This window comes from Rosa chinensis, chromosome 5, assembly GCF_002994745.2.
Source record: "Rosa chinensis cultivar Old Blush chromosome 5, RchiOBHm-V2, whole genome shotgun sequence".
NCBI lineage: Eukaryota > Viridiplantae > Streptophyta > Magnoliopsida > Rosales > Rosaceae > Rosa > Rosa chinensis.
This window is the reverse complement of record NC_037092.1, coordinates 68,778,369-68,799,598: the sequence shown is the minus strand read 5'-3', so window position 1 is coordinate 68,799,598 and position 21,230 is coordinate 68,778,369. Positions and strand designations below refer to the sequence as shown.

The following is a 21,230-nucleotide window of genomic DNA, read 5'->3' as shown; positions in this document are numbered from 1 at the left end:
GTTGTAATAGGAAAGTACCCTAGGTATACTAATTGTATTCCGATTCTGTTACCTTTTGTGTACTCTGTAAACTCCCTATATAAAGGGCTCCTATTATCAATAATAAACACAATTCTATTCTCCTACAACACATAGAATCTCATAGAACCTGAGGAAGCATGCATTTGAAAAAAAATCATCAGATGTTACCAGATACACACAAAAAGAGTTAAATCAACTATTAAACCAGATCATAAATTACAGGTTATTTGAGTTGAGCATTCACAGTGGTAGCAAAAATTGATGAAAACTTGTAATGATAATTGTAGAAGCGAGATTTAGTGCTTACCAAGAGCAAACACAAGAGTTGAGAAGGAGAACCACATTACTGTTCCAATTTGCTCCTCTGCTGTGCCTTGGAATTCTTCGTTAGTAGGACCCTCAATTATCCAAACAACACAGCCGGTTAGGACAAAGAAAGCAGCACTTGTAATCCAGAGATATGGGGAAAGTGGTTTGAAGAAAATCCACATGTTCTTTTCATTTCGTACCAACAATCCCAAACCAAAATCGGTATATGGCAGTGTAAAATCAACATATTGAGATCTGTTTGATGTGATCGTGATATCTCCAACAGCAGCATCGTATTTCTAGTGTATCGATGCATACACAAGTAAGCCCCAATTCATGTGTCAAGAACAACCAAAAATTTACAAATTAGAAGCTTCTATATACAGTGTGAAGTAATGGATTAAGAGTGATAAAAGACATCTAAGTCATTGTGTCCAGCTGTCCACACACACATACATAATGTAATACCAATACATGCTGACAAATTTGGTAGTTTATATCAATGAATTAAAAAGCGCGCCTGAGGCTCAAAAAGCGAATTTCCGGCCTGAAACTGAGTGTGTTTCAATGGTTAGGCGACGAGGCTGCTGAGGCGTCCTTCAAGGCGCGAAAGGCGTCAAAAACAGAGCACAAGGCGTTAAAGGCGTACGCTCAGGAAAAAAAGAAAAATGACGTCGTTTTGGTCTTTTGGAACAGATTGGGTTTAAAAGCTACAGAGGTCGCGACTGAAGGTGTTGGACAGCCGATTTCAGCCCTCTCTCTTCCAAAACGTAGCAAATTCGAGTTAGGGCTCGATTTTTCGATTCGCAGCAGTCAATTTGAAGGTATCGGAGCTCGATTCGCAGCAGGCCATTTGAAGGTATTGGAGTTCGATTTGCGGCAGGCCATTTGAAGGTATTGGAGCTCGATTCGCAACAGGTCATTTGAAGGTATGATTCCAATTGATTCCATTATAAATCTTCATAATAGTGTTTGAACCTAGGCTATACTGATCTGGGTTTGAGTTGTTCCGGTCTAAACAATCATATATGATTATATGTATATGGGTCTGAGTAAATGTCTTACTTTTGGGCATCACTTGTTGATGGGTGGACATCGAGATGACGTGGGTTCTAATCTTTCATAGGAAATCTGCAAAATTTGACTGGTTATGTTTGGAGAAGTTGGAGACAGATACATTTTGACTGGTTATGTTTGCAACTCGTTTTGGTTCAGAAGTTGAAAGCCAGTAGCCCAGTATACTAATTTTGCCAGTAGCCCAGTACACTAGTTTTGGCTCCAGGTTACTGATGTTTTTATTCTTCTCAATTTCTAGGTACAGTTCATGAATGGACAAGAATTCCCTAATCTTACATATCTTGATCTGTCTGTTAACCAGTTGTTTGGGCAAATCCCACCAGAAATTGGTCTTCTAACAAATCTCTTGAGGTCCTGCACCTAAATGACAACCAGTTAAATGGTTTAATTCCTCACGAGATAAGTCAACTTTAGTTTCTTTCTGAGCTTGCTCTGAGTGACAACAGTCTAGAAGGTATGATTCTGGTTTCTCTGGGTAATTTGATATGTATTGAGTTTGAATTCTGAATGTGATACATATCTAAACATATCTATGGATTTTTATGTATTAATGTTTTCTGTTTATGTATGTGTGTGTGTAACAAAAATTTATATCGTAAGGCTTACGCCTTATGCGCCTTAGGCCTCAAGGCTGCAAGGCTCTCCCGAAAACGCCTCGGGTACGCCTTTAGCGTTTTAAAACATTGGTTTATATATATTGCCAAGACTTTTTGTTATGATAGAGATCATTTGTAGGTTCTTTCTATTAAGTTTTGTCAATTGATTCAATAACTTAAGCTGTAATTAGAATGCATGGCATATGAATGAAGCAGTAATAACGAGTTGGTAAACATATTAAGCATACATATACCTCAAGATAAACCTGGTGCACAAGATCATTGTAACTACCAGCAGGGTTTCCATTGGCATCCTCAAATGGAATAAACTCGTAATCCACATCCTCTTCATAAGACAAAGCTCCTATTGCAGCTTTGAATACATCTATAGAGAAGCCAGTGACATGAGTTTTATTGATTTCAAGATCATGCTCGATACGAACAAGTTCCTTGAACCCGATTCTCACTGGAACGCCAATTCTTAGTTTTCTAATTTTAAGTATTGATGATTCCCTCTTGGATCCTCCAGGCCATATGATTTTTCCGATATCAATAGTTGAAACTAAATTTTTCCAATCATTAGTAATTAAGGTGCTGCTGGGTGACCCTTTTCTGGTTTTTTGTTCCTCTTTGCAAGGCCAAAATCCAATCCTTTTGATCTCCCCTTCTCCTATAACATTAACTATCTCAAATGGTTCTGATGAAATCAATTTCCCATTTAGATAATGAATTTCACCACTTAAACCATTAAATCTACTTTGCATTATCTCTCTGAGAACCACAACTCCTTTGGAGGATCTAGTGGTAGAATTTTTAGGCCTTGCTCTTTCAACTGCTTCTGCTAGAGCCCAAGTTGCATCAAACGCCCAGATTCCTTCTGCGCTTAACTCTCGAATTGCTTCCATATTGGGATCCTCCAGTTGAAACTTTCTCCTCAATCTTGAAGTAAGACTATGAAGGCTCAATGATGCTGGAATAGAAGATCTGAAACCCAGCACTCCTTGCATTGACTCAATAACAGACAAATCCATGGAATTTAAGAAATTCATGCTAGTTGATGTCACAATCCAAGTATACCCTTCAATCATCATCCCCAACTTATTTGCACATAAGAAAAGGCGAGGTGCGAGCAAATGTGACACCTGCACCACAAATACCTTAATCTTCAGTTTCATCAGCTTTTGGAGCTCTGCCATGATTTCTTCATTTGATGATGAGGAAGCAATATTTGAACTTTTGCAGTCGATACTCCCATGTGTGATCTCTTGGAAGGAGTTGACTAATGATGGAATGAAGTCTCTCTCATATTCTTTGTTATCATATAGAAGGATAATATCCCTCCATTTGAAAACATCAACAAGGGCACTGATTCCCTTAACTTCAGCAGCTTGATCAGCGCGCATGATCTCAACAAAGAAGGCATATTTATTGTCAGTGAAGGAAGGAGAAAAAGACATGACGGGGAGTTGAACCGCTTCTCCTAGTTCTGCCAAAAGGTTTGCCTCTGTTTTAGTTCGTGCACCAATTATTGCTTGCACTTTGATGTTATCCAGCAGACTAAGAGCTGCATTGAGTAGTGTGTAAAGATCAAGTACATAACAAAAATAATGACCAGACAACATCCCCACATGCAGAGAAATAGTGTAGAAAATGAGTATGAGTAGTGGAATGTGGAAATGGGAAGATTACACATTTTTTAACTAATAAAGATATGTTTAGCATTTCACACCTATTGATTGACAAAAACGATCTCTGTATATAATAGTATAGATGATAATGATAATCAACAAAATATTGTATAAGAACCAACTCAAAAGGCTGAGAGCGTTTATACAGAAGGTGTTAGGAAGAATGAATGACTCACCAGCTGACATAGCAGGTAGAGGTTTGCCTTTGGAATCCTTATTGTGGAGAATTACTCTTGTGCTGTAGTTATTATGCAGATGGTAAAAATCAGATAGGGCCATTGAAATACAGCTGAGAACAATCTTTCCTTCCAGTGATCCCATGTCTAGAATTACACCAATATGAACTTGATCTTCCACATTCATGGTATTAACAACATTATTTATATTTTCAGTATCAGCACACAAGGGACCAATGAGGCAACATAGGGTCACAAAGGAGGAAAGGATGATTGTTTTCTTAAACCCTCGAAACTCCATACAGTTTGTATGCAATCGCCAAATATTGTTATATAATGCTGATCTTGTTTCAAACGTACTTAGAATCTTTAGCTTTATACATATCATCTTGCCGATCTTGTTCAGTGCGAAATTTCTATGATCATTCATGGAAGGTGCATGAAACAAGGAATGTTGATATAACCAAAGTATATAACAAAGGGACAATTCTTAGGTTCACTCCTTGGGTGAACTTGCTCATTCACCTCTCTCCCAATAACCAACTAAGTAAATCTTGACACATGTGTTTTGATTAAAAAAGACTAATATAAAGTTATTATAAACTCAACTTTAACTATATTTCTGTTAAATCATACCGTTTGCCCAATATCCTCTGATTTCTTTACCCAAATTCATACTTCCATTGTACTCCCAATACCTAAAATATAAAATGAAATGATCATTCACAATCCCAACCACTAGCATAAATTAATAAACGATAGTATTGCCAACACCAAATTCACTAATTCCTGGGAATCAATAGCAATAATTGATCAAACAATTCCAACCATCTAACAGTCTAACCAAAAATCTCAGATTCTCAAATTCATGAAATGATAACGGTCGAGAATATCCCAAGCAGACTCCAACGTTCTACATCTCCACCATCAAGACGTCAAATTCTTTATTTCATATTTTCATTGTAATCATTGAGAACAAAACATTGATAAAAACAAGAAGAGAGAAATTCAAGAAAAAGCTTCCAGCTTTGGGATTGACCAAACAAAATGCCCTTCAAGAAAAAGCTTCCAGCTTTGGGATTGACAAAGCAAAATGCCTTCAGACCAAACATTTAGAAACTAAAAGCATCATCCCAACCATTTACAATTTCAATCATAAAACTAAGGTAATAGACCGTATTTGTTTGCTAAGTGTGGAGTTTGGGTTTGCCAAGGTCGTAATGGCGTGAATTAGCACCAAAGTAGGTAATTATTTTATTATTTTATTTTTTTATAAATAATAATACAAGTGTCAACATTTGATTGGCTAATTAAAAGAGGGGTCAATGAGCATGTCATAGGGTGAACCTAAGAATTATCCATAACAAAGAGACAAAGCGAATACAAGGTATGCAAGCATGATCTGGCATTAAGTTTAAGTTTTTTTTTTTTGAAGGGTTTAGTCAACCAAAATCACAAAGCTGCTGCTCAAATAAAGGTAAAATAAATAATAAAAAACAAAAAAAAATATTGTTGACCTTAATCACCTTATGAAGGCCTATAATTTTAGGGCCTTAATATAATTGTTGGCCTTATTGAGTAGATGAATTTAAGGTATTACAAAGAATTCATACGATAAAGACAAATAAAAGATGTGACATTTAAGGATGTACGTCAATAACAATTTCATTTTAAGGAAATTCGTCCAAATAGTATCTGAATTTTTTCAGACTATTAACTTTGGTACCTCAAGTTTATAAAATATCAAAACGAAATCTGAATTTTTAAGCCCGATCCAATATTCATAATTGAAATCACTAATGACGTTAAGGCCCTTAACTTTTTAAAGGTAATTTCGTCCCTTCACTCGAACTCTAATCCTTTTTCCCCCAAATCGATCTCCAGAACCTTAATTCACAGTCTGAGTTATTCTAATTCTTCGGCCTCCAAAACCTTAATTCAAAATCTGGGTTATTCAAATTAAAGGGCTAGGGGCCGCGCATGGGCTGGGTGGGGCTGCAAGGGTTGAGCGGGGTAGATGCATGAGCTAGCGAGGCTAATGGACTCGCGGGGCTGGGCAGGCTGTGCGTAGGCGGGGTGCAGGCCGTGTGGACTTGCCCGAGCTCTAGGTTTTGCAGCTATGGGAGAACAACTTCACTGGGTCTATTCCTCAAGGGATGGACAAAAATGGAAAACTTCAAATCCTAGACTTGTCTTTGAACAAATTGACAGGAGCTCTTCCTCTTGATTTGAATGGGTGTGAACTTTCTAAACGGGTCGATTCCTAAAGGTTTCTTTGGGTTGCCCAAACTCACTGAAGTGGAACTGCACGACGATCGTCTGGGTCAGGGACTGAATTACCTCTCGATAAACCATCTTGTGGGGAACATCGATCCCTTCTCCCATTTCGGCAATAGAGACTTAGCAAAAATCAATTTCCCAGTTCTGCTTGTTACCTCCTTCGCTGGAAGTAGAACCACTTTTCAAAAGCTCTTCCTTTATTTACTCCTCTTTTGATCATATAAAGGAAGTTCTTACTGTGGCCATACCTCATTTGCAACAAAGCTATTTCTAAACTACTATTTGATTGAACTACTGCAAAATTCTCAATCAACCTTCGTTTCATGGCTATCAGCAGATCAAACAATTAAAACCTCACGGAGTAATTCGAAACATGACACTAGTAATCAATCAATATCATGAAATCCCATTAAACCCTCCATCCTATCAAATTAATTGGATCCGATTTGTTAGCATTTGGATCCGCTGACCCAGGTCGTTTGTCGTTAAAAGTATTCCATAAAAAAGGACTAGAATTGTAGGAGGATTGAAAGATTTCTAAGAGGAGTAAGGGAAGATAATCATGGGTCGTTTGTTTATATTTGGGCTCATTGATTTCACAATAGAGATTAATGGTGATTTACCCATAACATGGCGTTTTTTGGGCTGAGACTGGTTCAAATTTGGGGGAAAACAGATTGGTTGAAGACAATAGATGAAAGTTCGAGAGTACCCTTCAGGTTATGTTCTGTAACAGAGTTAATTGCTTCAAGTATTTATGTTGGGTCGGGATCAAAATCTTAGGGTATTTGTGACTATTTGGATGTGGAGTTGAATGATGATCGCATGGTTGGAATTTGGGGTATGGGTGGACTGGGCAAGACAATAGTTGCAAAAGCCATCTACAATAAGCTTTATCATAACTTTATGTTAGCGTGAGTCATGACTTAACGTTAGGAATATAATATATTGTAATTATTGCCTAGTTAGTACTTATCTGTTGTATTCCTGTAATCTTCTTTATAGACCTCCACTGTGAGATGAATCTAATATCAGAAAATTCATTCTCTCAACCTTATGCTATTTGACTTGGTATCAGAGCAAAGATCCGAAAAGGACTTTGTCTCTTTCTTTCAGTTTTTTCTCAATCCGAGGTAGACAATTGGGTTAAAACCCAATTTTTGGTCAGGTTCTAAAACGACGTCGTTCAGACGTCCTCTTCTTCTTTCTTCACTCGGCTTCGTCTTCAGCTATAGGCCGATCAGTCCTTCCCAGATCGTCCTTCCTCAGATCACCAGCGCTCTTCTCCCATACCTTTAGTCCAGACCGGCCTCGTCTCTCGTCCAAGACCGCCTTCGTCTGCCTCTGACACCAGAGATCGATCGCTCCCTCTGCCTTCGTCTGCCTCAGATCGCCAGACCTCTTCAGTCGTCGTCCACGATTATGCCCTCGACTCAGTCCAGCGTCGCCCCGCTTCCGATCGCTCCTCTCACTCGGTCAGACCAGCCAAAGTAGAGCAACTCGGTCAACTCGGCCAACTCGGTCAACTCGGTCAGTCCAGTCAACCCACCTCACTCTGTCAATCCCAACAGGTTTAAAAAAAAAAAAAATCGCTGCAATTGTTGGAATTTCCTCTCTTTTTCCGCTGCATACTCTGTGATTTTTGCTACTGTATTGTTGTGATGGGTGGTGATAAAAGTGAAGGTCAGGGTTCTAAGGCCAATGAGGTTCAGAAAGTTGAAGTCTCTGTCAAGAGCTCAGAAGGTGGTTCTTTTGGAGGTACCAAACTCACTGGTACCAATTTCCGAACATGGAAGAAGATTATGTCTGTTTATCTTCGTGGGATACACAAGATGGGACATGTGACTGGAACAATCAAGGTTCCTAGTGAAGATGACGTGGAGGCTTATGCTAAGTGGGAAGATGATGATGGGTTTGTAATGTCCATTTTATTTAGAGCCATGACTGATGATGTGCTACAGATGGTAGAGGAATGTGAAACTGCTGAGACGATATGGAAGACGTTGGGAGATCTCTATACAAATGAGTCTGATTTTATACAAGTTCATGAACTGATGTGCAAAGCTGCAGGCATGCAACAGAATGGGCAACCAGTGTCAGTATTTTTTACCAAACTGAAGAATGTATGGGCTGAGATTGATCAGAAGCGTCCTTGCAAGATCAAGAATCAGGAGGATATTACATGGTACCAGAGAGAGAAGGAACTTGAGCGGGTTCATGCATTCTTGAGAGGACTTGATGCGAAACATAATAGTGCCAAGGGAGAGTTGCTCAGAATTCCAGACCCTCCTAGCTTGACCACAGCTTTTACATATATTCGTAAGGATGAATCTCAGCAGGAAAGTCTCAAACAGGCCCAAGTTGAAGTTTCTAGCCTAGCCATTCAAGCACCAGCACCTTTCCTCCAGCAGCAGCATTCAGTCCCACTTCATCAACAAGGACCTCCGCCAGGGTTTGCCCACCGCCCTCGTCCTCAGTGTTCTTATTGTAATGATATTGGGCATGTTCGAGAGACTTGTTGGAAACTGCACCCACATCTTATGCCTAAAAAGCAAGGTTATCGTCCTAAGGCGAAAGCAACTGCTGTTCAATTGGTTCAAGAACCAGATTTCTATGGAGTGGCTGGACAGGATCATCATATGGCAGGTGGGGCTATTCCTACAGCCTCTATAGCTGGTCGTGGTAAGATTGGTATGGCTTTAAAGGTTTCTCACTTTGTTGGTTCTGATACATGGATTATTGATTCTGGTGCCTTTGACCATACGACTTATGATAAATCATATTTTATCGAATTGTCTTCCCCACCAGTGTCCTATGTCACCAATGCCAATGGTGAGGCTTTTCTTGTGTTAGGGTCTGGGTCAGTGCGTATTACTCCCACTTTAGAACTTCATAATGTGTTATATGTGCCTGACTTGTCTCATCACTTGATATCTGTTCCACAGTTGAATACTGAGTCTAAATGCTCCGTAACCTTTTATCCTATGTATGTGATTTGTCAGGATCTTCTCACCAGGGAGTTAATTGGTCGGGGGTATCTGAGGGGCAGGTTGTTCCATCTAGATCAGACATACGCAGGGGAGAAACCAGGAGCCCAGTCCCGCACCGCTTTGACTTTGAATTCTGATAAGCTAAGTGAAATTTGGTTGTGACATCGTCGTTTAGGGCATCCATCTTTTAGTCTTATGAGAAAAACCTTGCCTACTCTGTTTATTGGTGTGGATGAGTGTGCTTTACATTGTGAAACATGTGTCTTGGCCAAAAGTAATCGTGCTACTTATTCTCCTAGTATTTCTAATAAAAGTGTAATTCCTTTTGAGTTGATTCACTCTGATGTTTGAGGACCTTCTAGAGAACCTACTGTGTTCGGTATGAGATATTTTAATCGGAGGAGAATATGTTAATCATGTTTTCCAAGAGTTTTTCAAAACCCATGGGATTGTTCACCAAACCACATGTCCACAAACACCAGAGCAAAATGGAGTGTCTGAAAGAAAAAACCGTCATTTACTTGATATGGCTCGTGCCCTTCTCTTTAGTGCTCATATGCCTAAGTATCTTTGGGGCGATGCTATTCATGCTTCCTCCCATCTTCTCAATCGTCTTCCATCTAGTGTCCTTCGGGGAAAAATTCCATTTGAGGTTCTTGCATCTCATGTTTCCTTACCTTCATTTCATAATCTTCCAGCTCGTGTCTTTGGTTGTGTTGTTTTTGTCCATATTCCTAAAAACCAGCGGTCTAAGTTGGATGAGCGAGCCTTAAGTGTGTGTTTGTGGGCTACGGAGGTTCTCAGAAAGGGTATAAGTGCTATCATCCACCAACCAGAAAGTACTATGTCACTATGGATGTTACTTTCTTTGAGGACATGAGTTATTTTTCCTCATCAGATACAGCTCTTCAGGGGGAGAATTCATATTTTGAAGAGTTGTATCATGGAGAGAGGGAGGAATCAAAAAGCGGAGAAGAAGTTGCACAGGCAGGAGATATTTTGACTGATCCAGTTGAGAGCATTGGCTCATCACCTCCAGAAGCGGAAGCTCCAGACACCCAGACACCAGTTTCAATCATTGAACATGCAGTTGAAGACACAACTGCCCCTCCTGCCATCACTTCTACCCCTAACCCACAACTTCCTGGTATTGAAGATCACTCATTTGAGGTATGTCCCCCTACTGGTACTGGCAATAGTGAGTCTAATGTTGAGCAATATGTGTTACCAAATAGGACCACTCGAGGTCAATCAGCCAAAAGATATGAACCTACTCTTACTGCTAAATCAAAATACCCAGTAGTCGATTATATGTCCACTAGGAGGTTGTCTAAGTCATATGAATCATTTGTGAATCAAATATCTGCTGTATCAGTACCTAACATAGTGCAGGATGCATTGGGGGATCCAAAGTGGAGGAAGGCAATGGAGGAAGAGATGGAGGCGTTGCAGAAGAACAATACTTGGCAACTTGTGCCTCCACCACAAGGCAAGAAGGCTGTAGTTTGTCGTTGGGTGTTTACTGTGAAACATAATGTAGATGGATCAGTGAATCGGTACAAAGCACGCATTGTAGCAAAGGGGTTCACTCAGACGTATGGTATAGAATACGATGAAACATTTGCTTCTGTTGCCAAGATGAACAATATTCGGGTTCTGCTCTCATTTGCTACTAGTTTAAACTGGCCACTCCGACAGTTTGATGTCAAGAATGCATTTCTTCATAGAGAGTTAGCTGAGGAAGTGTACATGAGCCTTCCACCTGGGTATGTAGTTGCTTCTCCTGGTGATTTTATATGCAAATTGAGAAAGTCTCTGTATGGTCTCAAACAGTCGCCTCGTGCTTGGTTTAGGAGATTTTCACAGTTCATGCGGAAGGTTGGTTACAAACAGAGCAACTCAGATCATACCTTGTTTCTCAAGCATCAACAAGGGAAGGTAACAGCTCTAATTATTTATGTGGATGATATGGTAATCACTGGCAATGATACTGTTGAGATGAATAGACTGCAGAGACAGCTAGCCTCTAAGTTCGAGATGAAAGATTTGGGTGAACTTAAGTACTTCTTAGGAATTGAGGTAGCCAGGGGGAGAGAAGGGATCTACTTGTGCCAGAGGAAGTACGTTCTTGACTTGCTAACAGAGACAGGTTTGTTGGATTGCAGACCTATTGATACTTCTATTGAGCATAATAATTGTTTAGCTGAGTATCCAGATCAGGTACCTACTGATCGAGCTCGCTATCAGAGGTTAGTTGGGCGCTTGATTTATTTGGCTCATACTAGACCAGATGTTGCATATGCAGTGAGTGTGGTGAGTCAGTTCATACATAACCCGAGTGAAAGTCATATGGATGCTGTTATGAGAATTTTAAAGTATCTGAAGTTAGCTCCAGGAAGGGGAGTATTGTTTTCTAAACACAACAACATCCTTGAGGTTTGTGGCTTTACAGATGCAGATTGGGCAGGAAATATTACAGACAAGAGGTCAACATCAGGTTACTTTACCTTTGTGGGAGGTAATTTGATTACATGGAAGAGTAAGAAACAGAAAGTTGTGGCACGATCTAGTGCTGAGGCCGAGTATAGAGGTATGGCTCACGGAGTGTGTGAATTGCTGTGGCTAAGAAATCTGTTACATGATTTGGGTTTCAAACTCAAAAGTACTATGCAGTTGTATTGTGACAATAAGGCAGCCATTGACATATCACAGAATCCAGTACAACATGATCGTACTAAGCATGTGGAGGTTGATCGTCACTTTATAAAGGAGAAGCTAGATGCCAAAATTATTAGCTTTCCTTTTGTTCCGACTGAAGAGCAACTTGCAAATATACTTACCAAAGGAGTTTCCAGGAAGGTGTTTTATGACTCACTAAGCAAGTTGGGCATGGTTGATGTGTATGCGCCAACTTGAGGGGGAGTGTTAGCGTGAGTCATGGCTTAACGTTAGGAATAGAATATATTGTAATTATTGCGTAGTTAGTACTTACCTGTTGTATTCCTGTAATCTTCTTTATAGACCTCCACTGTGAGATGAATCTAATATCAGAAAATTCATTCTCTCAACCTTGTGCCATTTGACTCTTTAGACGTAAAAGCTTCCTTGCAAATGTTCGGAAACTGCAAAGGAGAAAAATGGTAAGATTCTTCTGCAAGAAAAGCTTCTTTCCGATATCCTAAAACCAATCAAAATGGTAAGATTCTTCTGCAAGAAAAGCTTCTTTCCGATATCCTAAAACCAATCAAGATAGACATAGGCAATGCTAACGAAGGTATCAATGTGATAAAGGACAAACTTGGATGCGAGAAGGTACTTGTCATTGTTGATGATGTGGATCATATGGGCCAACTAAATGCACTAGCTATAAACCGTGATGCATTTGGTCCAGGAAGTAGAATTGTTGTAATAACAACAGATAGGCATGTACTAGAGCAACTTCGAGTGCACAAAATATATGAGGTGCAAAAAATGAGTGAAGAAGAATCTCTTGAGCTCTTTAGTTGGCATGCATTTAAAAAACTTGAGATACCAAACAGTGTAGTATTCAGAGATACTGAAGTTAATAGTCTGAAAAAGTTCGAATACTGTTTATACGATTTTTTTATTTTTATTTTTATTTTTATTTATAATAGGACTCTACGGAGGATTGGAGGCCACATCAATCAAAATTGACACATCCATGTCATTACTTGATGAGTTTTTTGGGGTCTTTCCATTTGTAACTAAGGGGAGCCGGCAATAATATTTTATTTCAAGCTCTTCCGACGTTGTCCTTGTACAGGTGAAAAAAAAAAATTGCACGACGCCTGTAGTTCCTCAACCAACCATCGCTGGCTTGACTTCATGCTTGAATTAGAAGATGAACGAGAAAGCCCCCGATAACTTCAAGCTTGACTTCGCTGTCAACAATGAGCAAACCAACGAGAAGGGCGAGAAGATGTACATTCAAACTAGAATTGCTTAGTATCCGGAAGAGCTATGGGAGTTACGTACCAAAGGAGTGAAGGACAACACCTACTTCTAGTGTGCGGTGTCAAGGGAATGGAGAAGGGAATTGATAACATCATGTATCATTGATTGCAGAAGACGGCAAGAGATGATCAATACTACACTTTTGAATCATATCATGTGAGAACTTATGGCATTTTCTTCCTCGCTCTATATCTCTCATTCTTTTTTCTCTATCTTCCTCCTTTGATATGAAGCTAACAGAAGAAAATTATATTCATGGTCTTGCAATTACGTAGTGATTGATTTGTTTGCTCTTGGATTGTTAATTGAACCCACCATCAATCTCTATTTTCTTAACTAGTTTTGCAACTCCAATTTGAATTGTTAACTATCAATTTGGCATGTCTCTAATCTTTTATTGTCATGGCAATTACTTCTTTCACGAACCCACATCACCATTTTATTTATCAAACTGACATCATTCATAGGCTACACCATTTTCTTTGCAACCTTAATCTATTTGTATTGAATAGATATGCTCATCAATGCATCATATACACACAGAATCGATCAAAACCCAAAATTGACTCTTTTATTACTGAAACTCAGCCTCTGAGATTTGTCCACTATTAAATGGTCAAACATAGAATGGTAAAACTATAGGTAAACCCTGAGTAACAACCGTACTATGGGACATGCAAACTTACATAGTTACATACAAACACTAATATGTTTATGGCAATAAACTTGAAGTAAACAATATTTGAAGATGAACGAAGCATGTAAACCGCATTACTTCAAATATCAAACGAAAATTTAAGTTAGATTAGAGAACATATAATCATTTTATTTTGTTTTAGTACAACCCCTAAACATGATTTTAAATTTTAAAAAAAGGAAATGAATGCAACGACATATAAGGACAAGCCGGTAATAAACATGCATCAAATAACACTATGCCGCCCTATTCAAAACCATTAAGGATATTGAACTAGAAATAGATATCCACCAAAGAGCTAAACAAAACCAAGTTTTACTATGTAATCTGCCAATGTAAGATCGTATACCTTCAACACAAGTTTCCGCAAGTAAGGAGATGCCTTAATGAAAGAATCCAATTGAAGAAGACAGCAATCATCATCTGGTTTAAATTCTAATTCCAAATGCTTCAGATTTGCGAACATAGGAAATATAAGTTTCTCGTTATAAAGCTGAAACCAAACAAAGGGTAAGCACTAATATTATTGTTAGTGCAATGTTTATTTTGATTGGCATTTCCTAAGCGCAACAACCAAGAGTCATGTTTCTTGTAATAGCTTTCTACTCTTAGATCCTTGAAAGAATGGAATGCTTCAAGCTTCAGGCACAACTCTCATCAATCAGGTATGTCTTGCATACATGTGCATGCTTGTCAAGTGGTTAGGACTGAACTTGTCTTTAAATCCTATTGTAGGATGCGAAAATCTTTTCAATCCTAAGGTGTTGATATGCGAATTTTTGGAAGGTTTTATCCAAAGGATTCAAACTTTCTTAAATTGGTTTATGGGCTTTTCCTTTTAAACGTTTGATTTTAATCCATGGATAAAAACCTCTTTTGAAAAGCCTTTCGGTAGCAGAAACCCTAGGAGACCCTAGTTGATTCATATCTTATATATATGTGTTTTTCACGTTGTTAAGCGTGTGCACCAGAACAGAAAACAAATAACTGCTACGTTTATAAAAAGCTTTCTGATCTTTCATCCTCAGAAAGTATTGAGCCAAAATTGTTGTTGAGAATTCTTCATGAGATGTTCCTTGTTTAGCTCTTGAAGGATTATCAAATCTCAAACTTTTTCTATCAAAAAGTTTTCTGGTTTTATGCTTCATGTGTGTTGGTAGTTCATGCATGATTTGTGCCTTAAGGTGATTGATAACCGAGGTGAGAGTTGTGCCATCTTAAGATTGACAAAGAAGAACAAGGTCGCTGATTTGGAAGTGGCAAAGACTAGGAGACACCGCTGCCCACTAGATTGGTTCTAGTAGATGAGTTGTGTAAGATCTTTATGTACTTTCATATTCATATAGTGGATTGTTCACCGGCATAGTGCCCGCAGTTGTTTACCTCTTTGGAGGGTTTTACTGCGTCAACAGATCTTGTGTTATGTGTGATGAGTTTACTTTGAATGATTTGGCTAATTGAGTAAAGCATAACATCGTTAGAATTATTAAGATTGATCGGCAGTTTCGTTTAGGATTCAAGTTGTGTTGCTATCCTGTATTAGGGTGCGAACTGGCCTGCACTCCTAAGACTGATTTCTAAAGTTGTTGACATATTGATCAGTTCCGTTAGTTGAGAATTACATACATCCATTCTGTAATTACAATTATGCAGCAAAATGAAATGAAAACCACCACATAACTGTTACATATACTAACCATCAATCCTTGCAGTTTGAGAACCTCTAGCTGCGAAAGACAGCGTGAAAGTGAAACGACCCAATGGACAGCTACAAGCTGTGGTACATTAAGAAGCAAGTTTACTTCTTTTCCAAAAAAACGAGTGAAACAAGGTTTGCATCACAAATCTCAATGCTTTCAAGACGTATACATTCTATTCTCAAGTACTTCAACACAATAGATGGCCCAATAATTCTTACATTCCCCAACTTCGAAGAGCCAACCACAGTTAATAGTTCAAGAACAGGACAGTTAGAAAGCAATTAAGCACTCCAGAACTTGTCCACTCACATCAACAGATATGAAAGCAAAAGCTTTGAGGTACTTATAGCAAATGTAACCACCGAGGGCTTGTATGCACAAGGGTGTAGATATGGAATATCAAGGTAATTAAGAGCACAAGTGCTTCAAAGAAAACCCATTTTTGACACCAAAACTCGAATTGTGGGGAAAACTAGACAGCCACAATCTCATCTTGCACAGCAAACCCATCTTTCAAAAGGAGCAACTCAAGCCTTTGCACTCTATTCCATATTCAGTTGAACCCATTCACTAATGGCACCTACATGCCTAGGATCATTTAGAACAGCATAATACCTCAACACATTGATCACTGGACCTCTATGTTGCTTCACTACACTATTGACCCAATTGACGTACCTTTCGATTTCCAACTCTCGTTTTCTTGGCTTGTATAAAATCAGCTCAGAAATAATTTTATCATCAAATTTCAGAGACCTAGTAAAGGTCCACAAATGTGACGCCATCGCTTAGTAACTAAAATCCCACCCGGCAGTGCACTGATGCGGTCCACCAAGTTGTTCCCAACCTTGTACAAACCATAACAGAATAAGTATAACCGAAATAACGATAAGAAGAACTACAAAACCAGAGAAAAACTAAATATGGACTTTTTAAGGTTTGCCTCGTCTTGAGCGACCTGAGAAGTTAGGGCCAGCCTATCATCCATGAAATCTGACAACAATTTTCGCCTCCCACAAGTCTGAGGTAGCGTCGCGGTTATGGAGGTGTACAACATACGGGTGTGGCGGCTTTCCCGATTTGGAACTTTGATACTTCTGACTAGAAGGAAAGAGTGATTTTGTGAGTTCGAGGGTAAAACTCCTATGATATTGCAAACTTAACATGACTCGAGTTGGGAAGTTCATACCGTAGCGCTTGCTAGGCGAATAAACTTTGAGTTCTCGGTTTTTAAATTTGAATTCAAAATTAAAATTTCAGAATTGTTCAAGTAAATCCAGAATATGTGTCTGGCCCAAACTCTAGGTTACTTGACCTACTTGTAATAGAGTTTTGTATTAGAGATATTCATAGATATCTGATTACTTGTACGATTATTTTTCCTTGTACAATACTGATTCTATATCTTGTAATCCTCTATATATAAAGAGATTCATATTATCATTGAAAGCACGACTCAATTCTCTCTTAATTATAGTTTTCCTTAAACACGTTATCAGCATGAGGCCCTAACCCTAAAACCTAAAATCGTAGCCGTCAAACCCTAGCAACCTCCGACCCTCACCTTGAACCTTTTCTGCCTCTGCCACACAACTTGAAGCCCTCGACCCCAGGAATCCAGAACCGGCGACAGAACCAGTAGAACCGGCCGAAAACCTACCGAACCGGCCACCGGAAGCTCCATACAACCCACAGCAAATATTCCACCGGTTCACCATCTTCCGGACCTCCAATTTCCACTAAATTTTGCCAGCCTCGATCTGAAGATTCAGGAACTGGAAGAAAGTGCACAAAAACCGGTGATTTTCCTTAAACAAGAATAACTTTCTGATTAGAACCATTCATTTTATAATTTTTAATCTGAAGAAATATTCTATCAAACATTCGATTAAGTTCTTTAGGGTCCAAGTTTGGTTTATAGGTCCAAGGTCTAGGATCATGGGCCTCAACTCTTACAGATCTTATGGTCCACTCCTGGCCGAATTTTTATTTTAGAATGCTCACATTTCAAATATTCAGTTTTATTGTTCATATTTAGAATTTATAATGAGTGGTGTTATTGACATACCATTTTTATCTATTCACACACTCCCTTTACTTTTTTATTACTTTAATTCAAATTTTTTTATTATAAATTATCTTAATTACCCTCTCTTGTAATTATTATTATTATTAATTTTTTTTCTTCTTCTCATCATGATTCTATCTCTCATCCTCAATGTGGGTTCAAGCCCAAACTCCATCATGTACCTCAAGCTCATCCTCGTCTGCTTCATATACCCTCATCTCTGCACTTCATCAATCAACCTCTTCGAGAATGACTCACATGCCTTCTTAATCGCCATGGCTAACGAACCCACACCAAAATGAAAGAATATATCACCCACATGAAAACCTCCTCACTGTGGAAAACAATGCCACACAGATGATATAGAAATCAAAGTCGTGAAATTAAAGGATGACATAGGGGACGACGATGAATTGGGGGACATCGGGGATTCCAAACATGACGGTTAGATTTTAACTAGAGGAGGATCAATCACTGAGTCACCACCTAATTTAAATTTTCAAACTTTGTTTCTATGGCTTTGTTTGCTTCCCTTTATTGGTTTTGGCCTTTTGATTTTTCTTATACGGGTGGTGAGGTTTTAAGGTGGGTTGGTGAGATGCTATCCCCACCTGGAAACTCCGCAGGACGTTGGATGATTGACTTGCCGAATAGAAAAAAGAAAAAGAAAAAAAAAACATAATTGTAAGAGAGGGTAGTTATGATAATTTGTATGAAAAATTAGATTAAAGTAATAGAAAAGTAGAGAGGGTATATGAATAGAGATTATAAGTTGTTGACAAAAGAATCATATGAGAGATATCTAGTCACATGCACAAGCATGTATTTTCTACCGACTTATGTACGAGCCATGTATGATGAGCACATGACAACACAAAATACACGAATTCGTCCTCCAAGTAAAAGATAAACTACAATACCAATAAACATCACTCTTTTAATTAGCTTATACAGTATTATAGCTATGAATTAGCACATCAACCACCAAATCTTTATGTGATGAAAGTTTTTTAAGATAGTGAATTACATCACTAGAACAACACTAATGAGTCACACACGTCTACCATTAATTTCCTCCCAAGATCTCACATGGTACCAATTTGTTCCATCAGACTGCACATAGAAATTTAGCTTCACGACAGAATCTAAAAGCTTTGTTGATTTCATTACAAAAAGCAAGACAATTTGTGTGATATACAAAAGCTTGCTGCATATGAGTATTGTGTGTTGTGGAGAGGCCACAATGGCATGAACAAATTACGTTAGCTAATTCTTTAACTGCATATCTTAGCAGCTAGCGCACAGGCTCTGTCATACAAAACTTTCTCTCAGCTTGAGCAAAAGAAGCGTTAAATTCGATGTGTACTTGGCTTGATTAGGATAAGTTAGTAGCACAAACAACGTGAACGAAAATATATCATGACATGTTTACGTATTTGAAATGAATATGACACTGTTCGTTGTTAAGCCCTTCACATACATTTCCCTTATGTTATAAATCTTTCTTTTCAAACAGAAATTAATAAACTGGAGTAACGTACTGATGCCTTGAACCGTCCATTGTATTAAAAACACAAAACAATATATTGAAGAAACAAAATTATCAAAATGATTCGAGGACGAAATAAAAAAATAAATTTCTACTGTATCTATATAACGAATCAATTAAATGACTACAGAAATAATCAGTATCTGCAAGTCTGCAACACTGGTCTACGGATCCCCAGTTACATATTAAGATATCAAATGATAACCGGGCGGCGCCAAATTCAAGTCCAGATTCAGGCACGACACCCTTTTACTACTATTCGATTTCTTCAACACCGGCACCGCCGCCGCCCTAATCCGCTCCGCCGCAGAACTCATAACGTCTCTATGTCTCCTCATGTGTCCCCCAAGCGCCTGCCCGATTGGGAATTCCATCCCGCAGATCGGGCACTCGTGCGCCTTGGGCTTCACCGGCAAAGAAGGCTGGGCCAGCTGTAAGAGATCCGCGGCACCACCGTCTAGTTTCGGCTTCTTGTGGCTCGCTCTGTGGCCTCCGAGGGCCTGGAACGATGAGAACTCCCGGTTACACGTCTTGCAAGCAAAGACGCGGCCCGAGGAGTTTTGTTCTCGGATTGAGGAGGAATGGTTCCGATCTACTTTGGATAGTAGCATCAAGCAATTGACCAAATCCTGGGTTTGATGCTCATCTTCTCTTGCTCTCTTCATTTTGTGAGTGAACGTTATTGCTGAGTTGCATGGAAGGGAAGGAAGGGAGTCCTAATTTATATAGGGGGTTTGAATCGGTGCGGGTAGCTAAGTATGACTAATAGTGACAGCTAAGTATGTTCTATTGAAGACTTGGGGATTAAGTAACGGAATGCGTTTAAATAGTGCTTTGACCATTCTAGACTTCTAGATACTAGGAATTGAAGCCGCAGCGAAGGCGCGTGTAAAAGTAAACTTATCTTCTCAGAAAGCTAATCAAAATTTTGGACCCCTCCTCTAGGTACAAGGTTTTAAATTTCTCCGAAACTATTGAAATTTTCATTAAAATTTCTGTGATTTGGAAATATCGAAATGAAAGTCATATGTAGAGATGACAATGAGGCAGGTTGAGGATGGGGATCACAATACCATCCCCATCCCCGGGGTCATTCTCTACCCTCATCCCCACTCCAATCCCCAATAAAAATATATTGGGGATTCCCCGTCCCCATTCCCACTGGGGACTAAGCCTCCAAACCCGCCTCAAATCTCTAATAAGAATTTAATAAATAAAATAATTTTTTCTCATATTTCCTTTTTTAAAATCAAAATCTACAACAAATAAATTTCAAACATGATTAAATTCATAAATAATAATTCAGTGAGTGCAAAAGTCAAAACACTATTAAAGTAAAAGTGTAGTCATTAAAGTAAAGTAATAAATGTATATATTTGTGATTTATATTATAAAAAAAAATTAAAATATATATATATATAAGTTAAATATATGTATATATTATTGGGGCGGGTTTGGGGATGGGGATCACAATACCATCCCCACCCCATCCCCAATCTTAAATAGCGGGGATTGGGGATCACCATCCCCATTCCCCATTTGTCCCCGAATTCTCCCCCCATTAGGGGCGGGTATCCAATGGAGCTCCGCCCCGCTCTGGATTTTTGTCATCCCTAGTCATATGCTATATCATTTCCGTAAGGAGTTTTCCGAAATTTTTCAAAATTTTCAATATATTTTTGCAAAATTCTTAATTTCTGAAATATCTACACACAAAATATATTTAAAAATTCACACCGAAATTTTTATGCCACTGAGGCAACAATAACAATGAAGTTTTTTACTCATATTTTCATAGAGAAAATATGAAATTTTGATTTTTTTTTTCAATCAAGTTGAATACAACAAAAAAACATTTTTGCATTTATCTGCTACCAAAATCATTTCCAAAATTTATGTACTTGGGAGCAGTATTGTATGATACTAAATGGAAGCAGTTTAACCATATGGATCAAACCACATCGTAGTAGCTCTTATTATTGATACTTTATATTGTTTTTGTTGTACTTGTTTATTTTCATTCACGGAGTTTTGGTATTACGCCCCCCCCCCCTCTCCCGGATTGTATTTTTCTAATTATTGGTGAAAAATGCGTGATGACCAA

At 38.6% G+C, this 21,230-nt stretch overlaps 2 protein-coding genes across 2 annotated transcripts; both read right to left on the bottom strand.

Moving 5' to 3' along the window:
• Nucleotides 1-2,179: 2,179 nt before the first annotated feature.
• Nucleotides 2,180-4,054, bottom strand: LOC112163920 (glutamate receptor 1.4). The gene is made up of 2 exons (XM_024300180.2): nucleotides 3,868-4,054; nucleotides 2,180-3,567 (listed from the first exon to the last, which is right to left on the bottom strand). Exons 1-2 carry the CDS (start codon nucleotides 4,052-4,054, stop codon nucleotides 2,180-2,182), a joined length of 1,575 nt encoding a protein of 524 aa, XP_024155948.1.
• A 15,064-nt stretch (nucleotides 4,055-19,118) lies between these two features.
• Nucleotides 19,119-19,835, bottom strand: LOC112166364 (zinc finger protein ZAT12). Its single transcript, XM_024303201.2, has one exon. The coding sequence runs from the start codon at nucleotides 19,789-19,791 to the stop codon at nucleotides 19,312-19,314; it is 480 nt and encodes a 159-aa protein (XP_024158969.1). The 5' UTR covers nucleotides 19,792-19,835; the 3' UTR covers nucleotides 19,119-19,311.
• Between the last annotated feature and the right edge of the window lie 1,395 nt (nucleotides 19,836-21,230).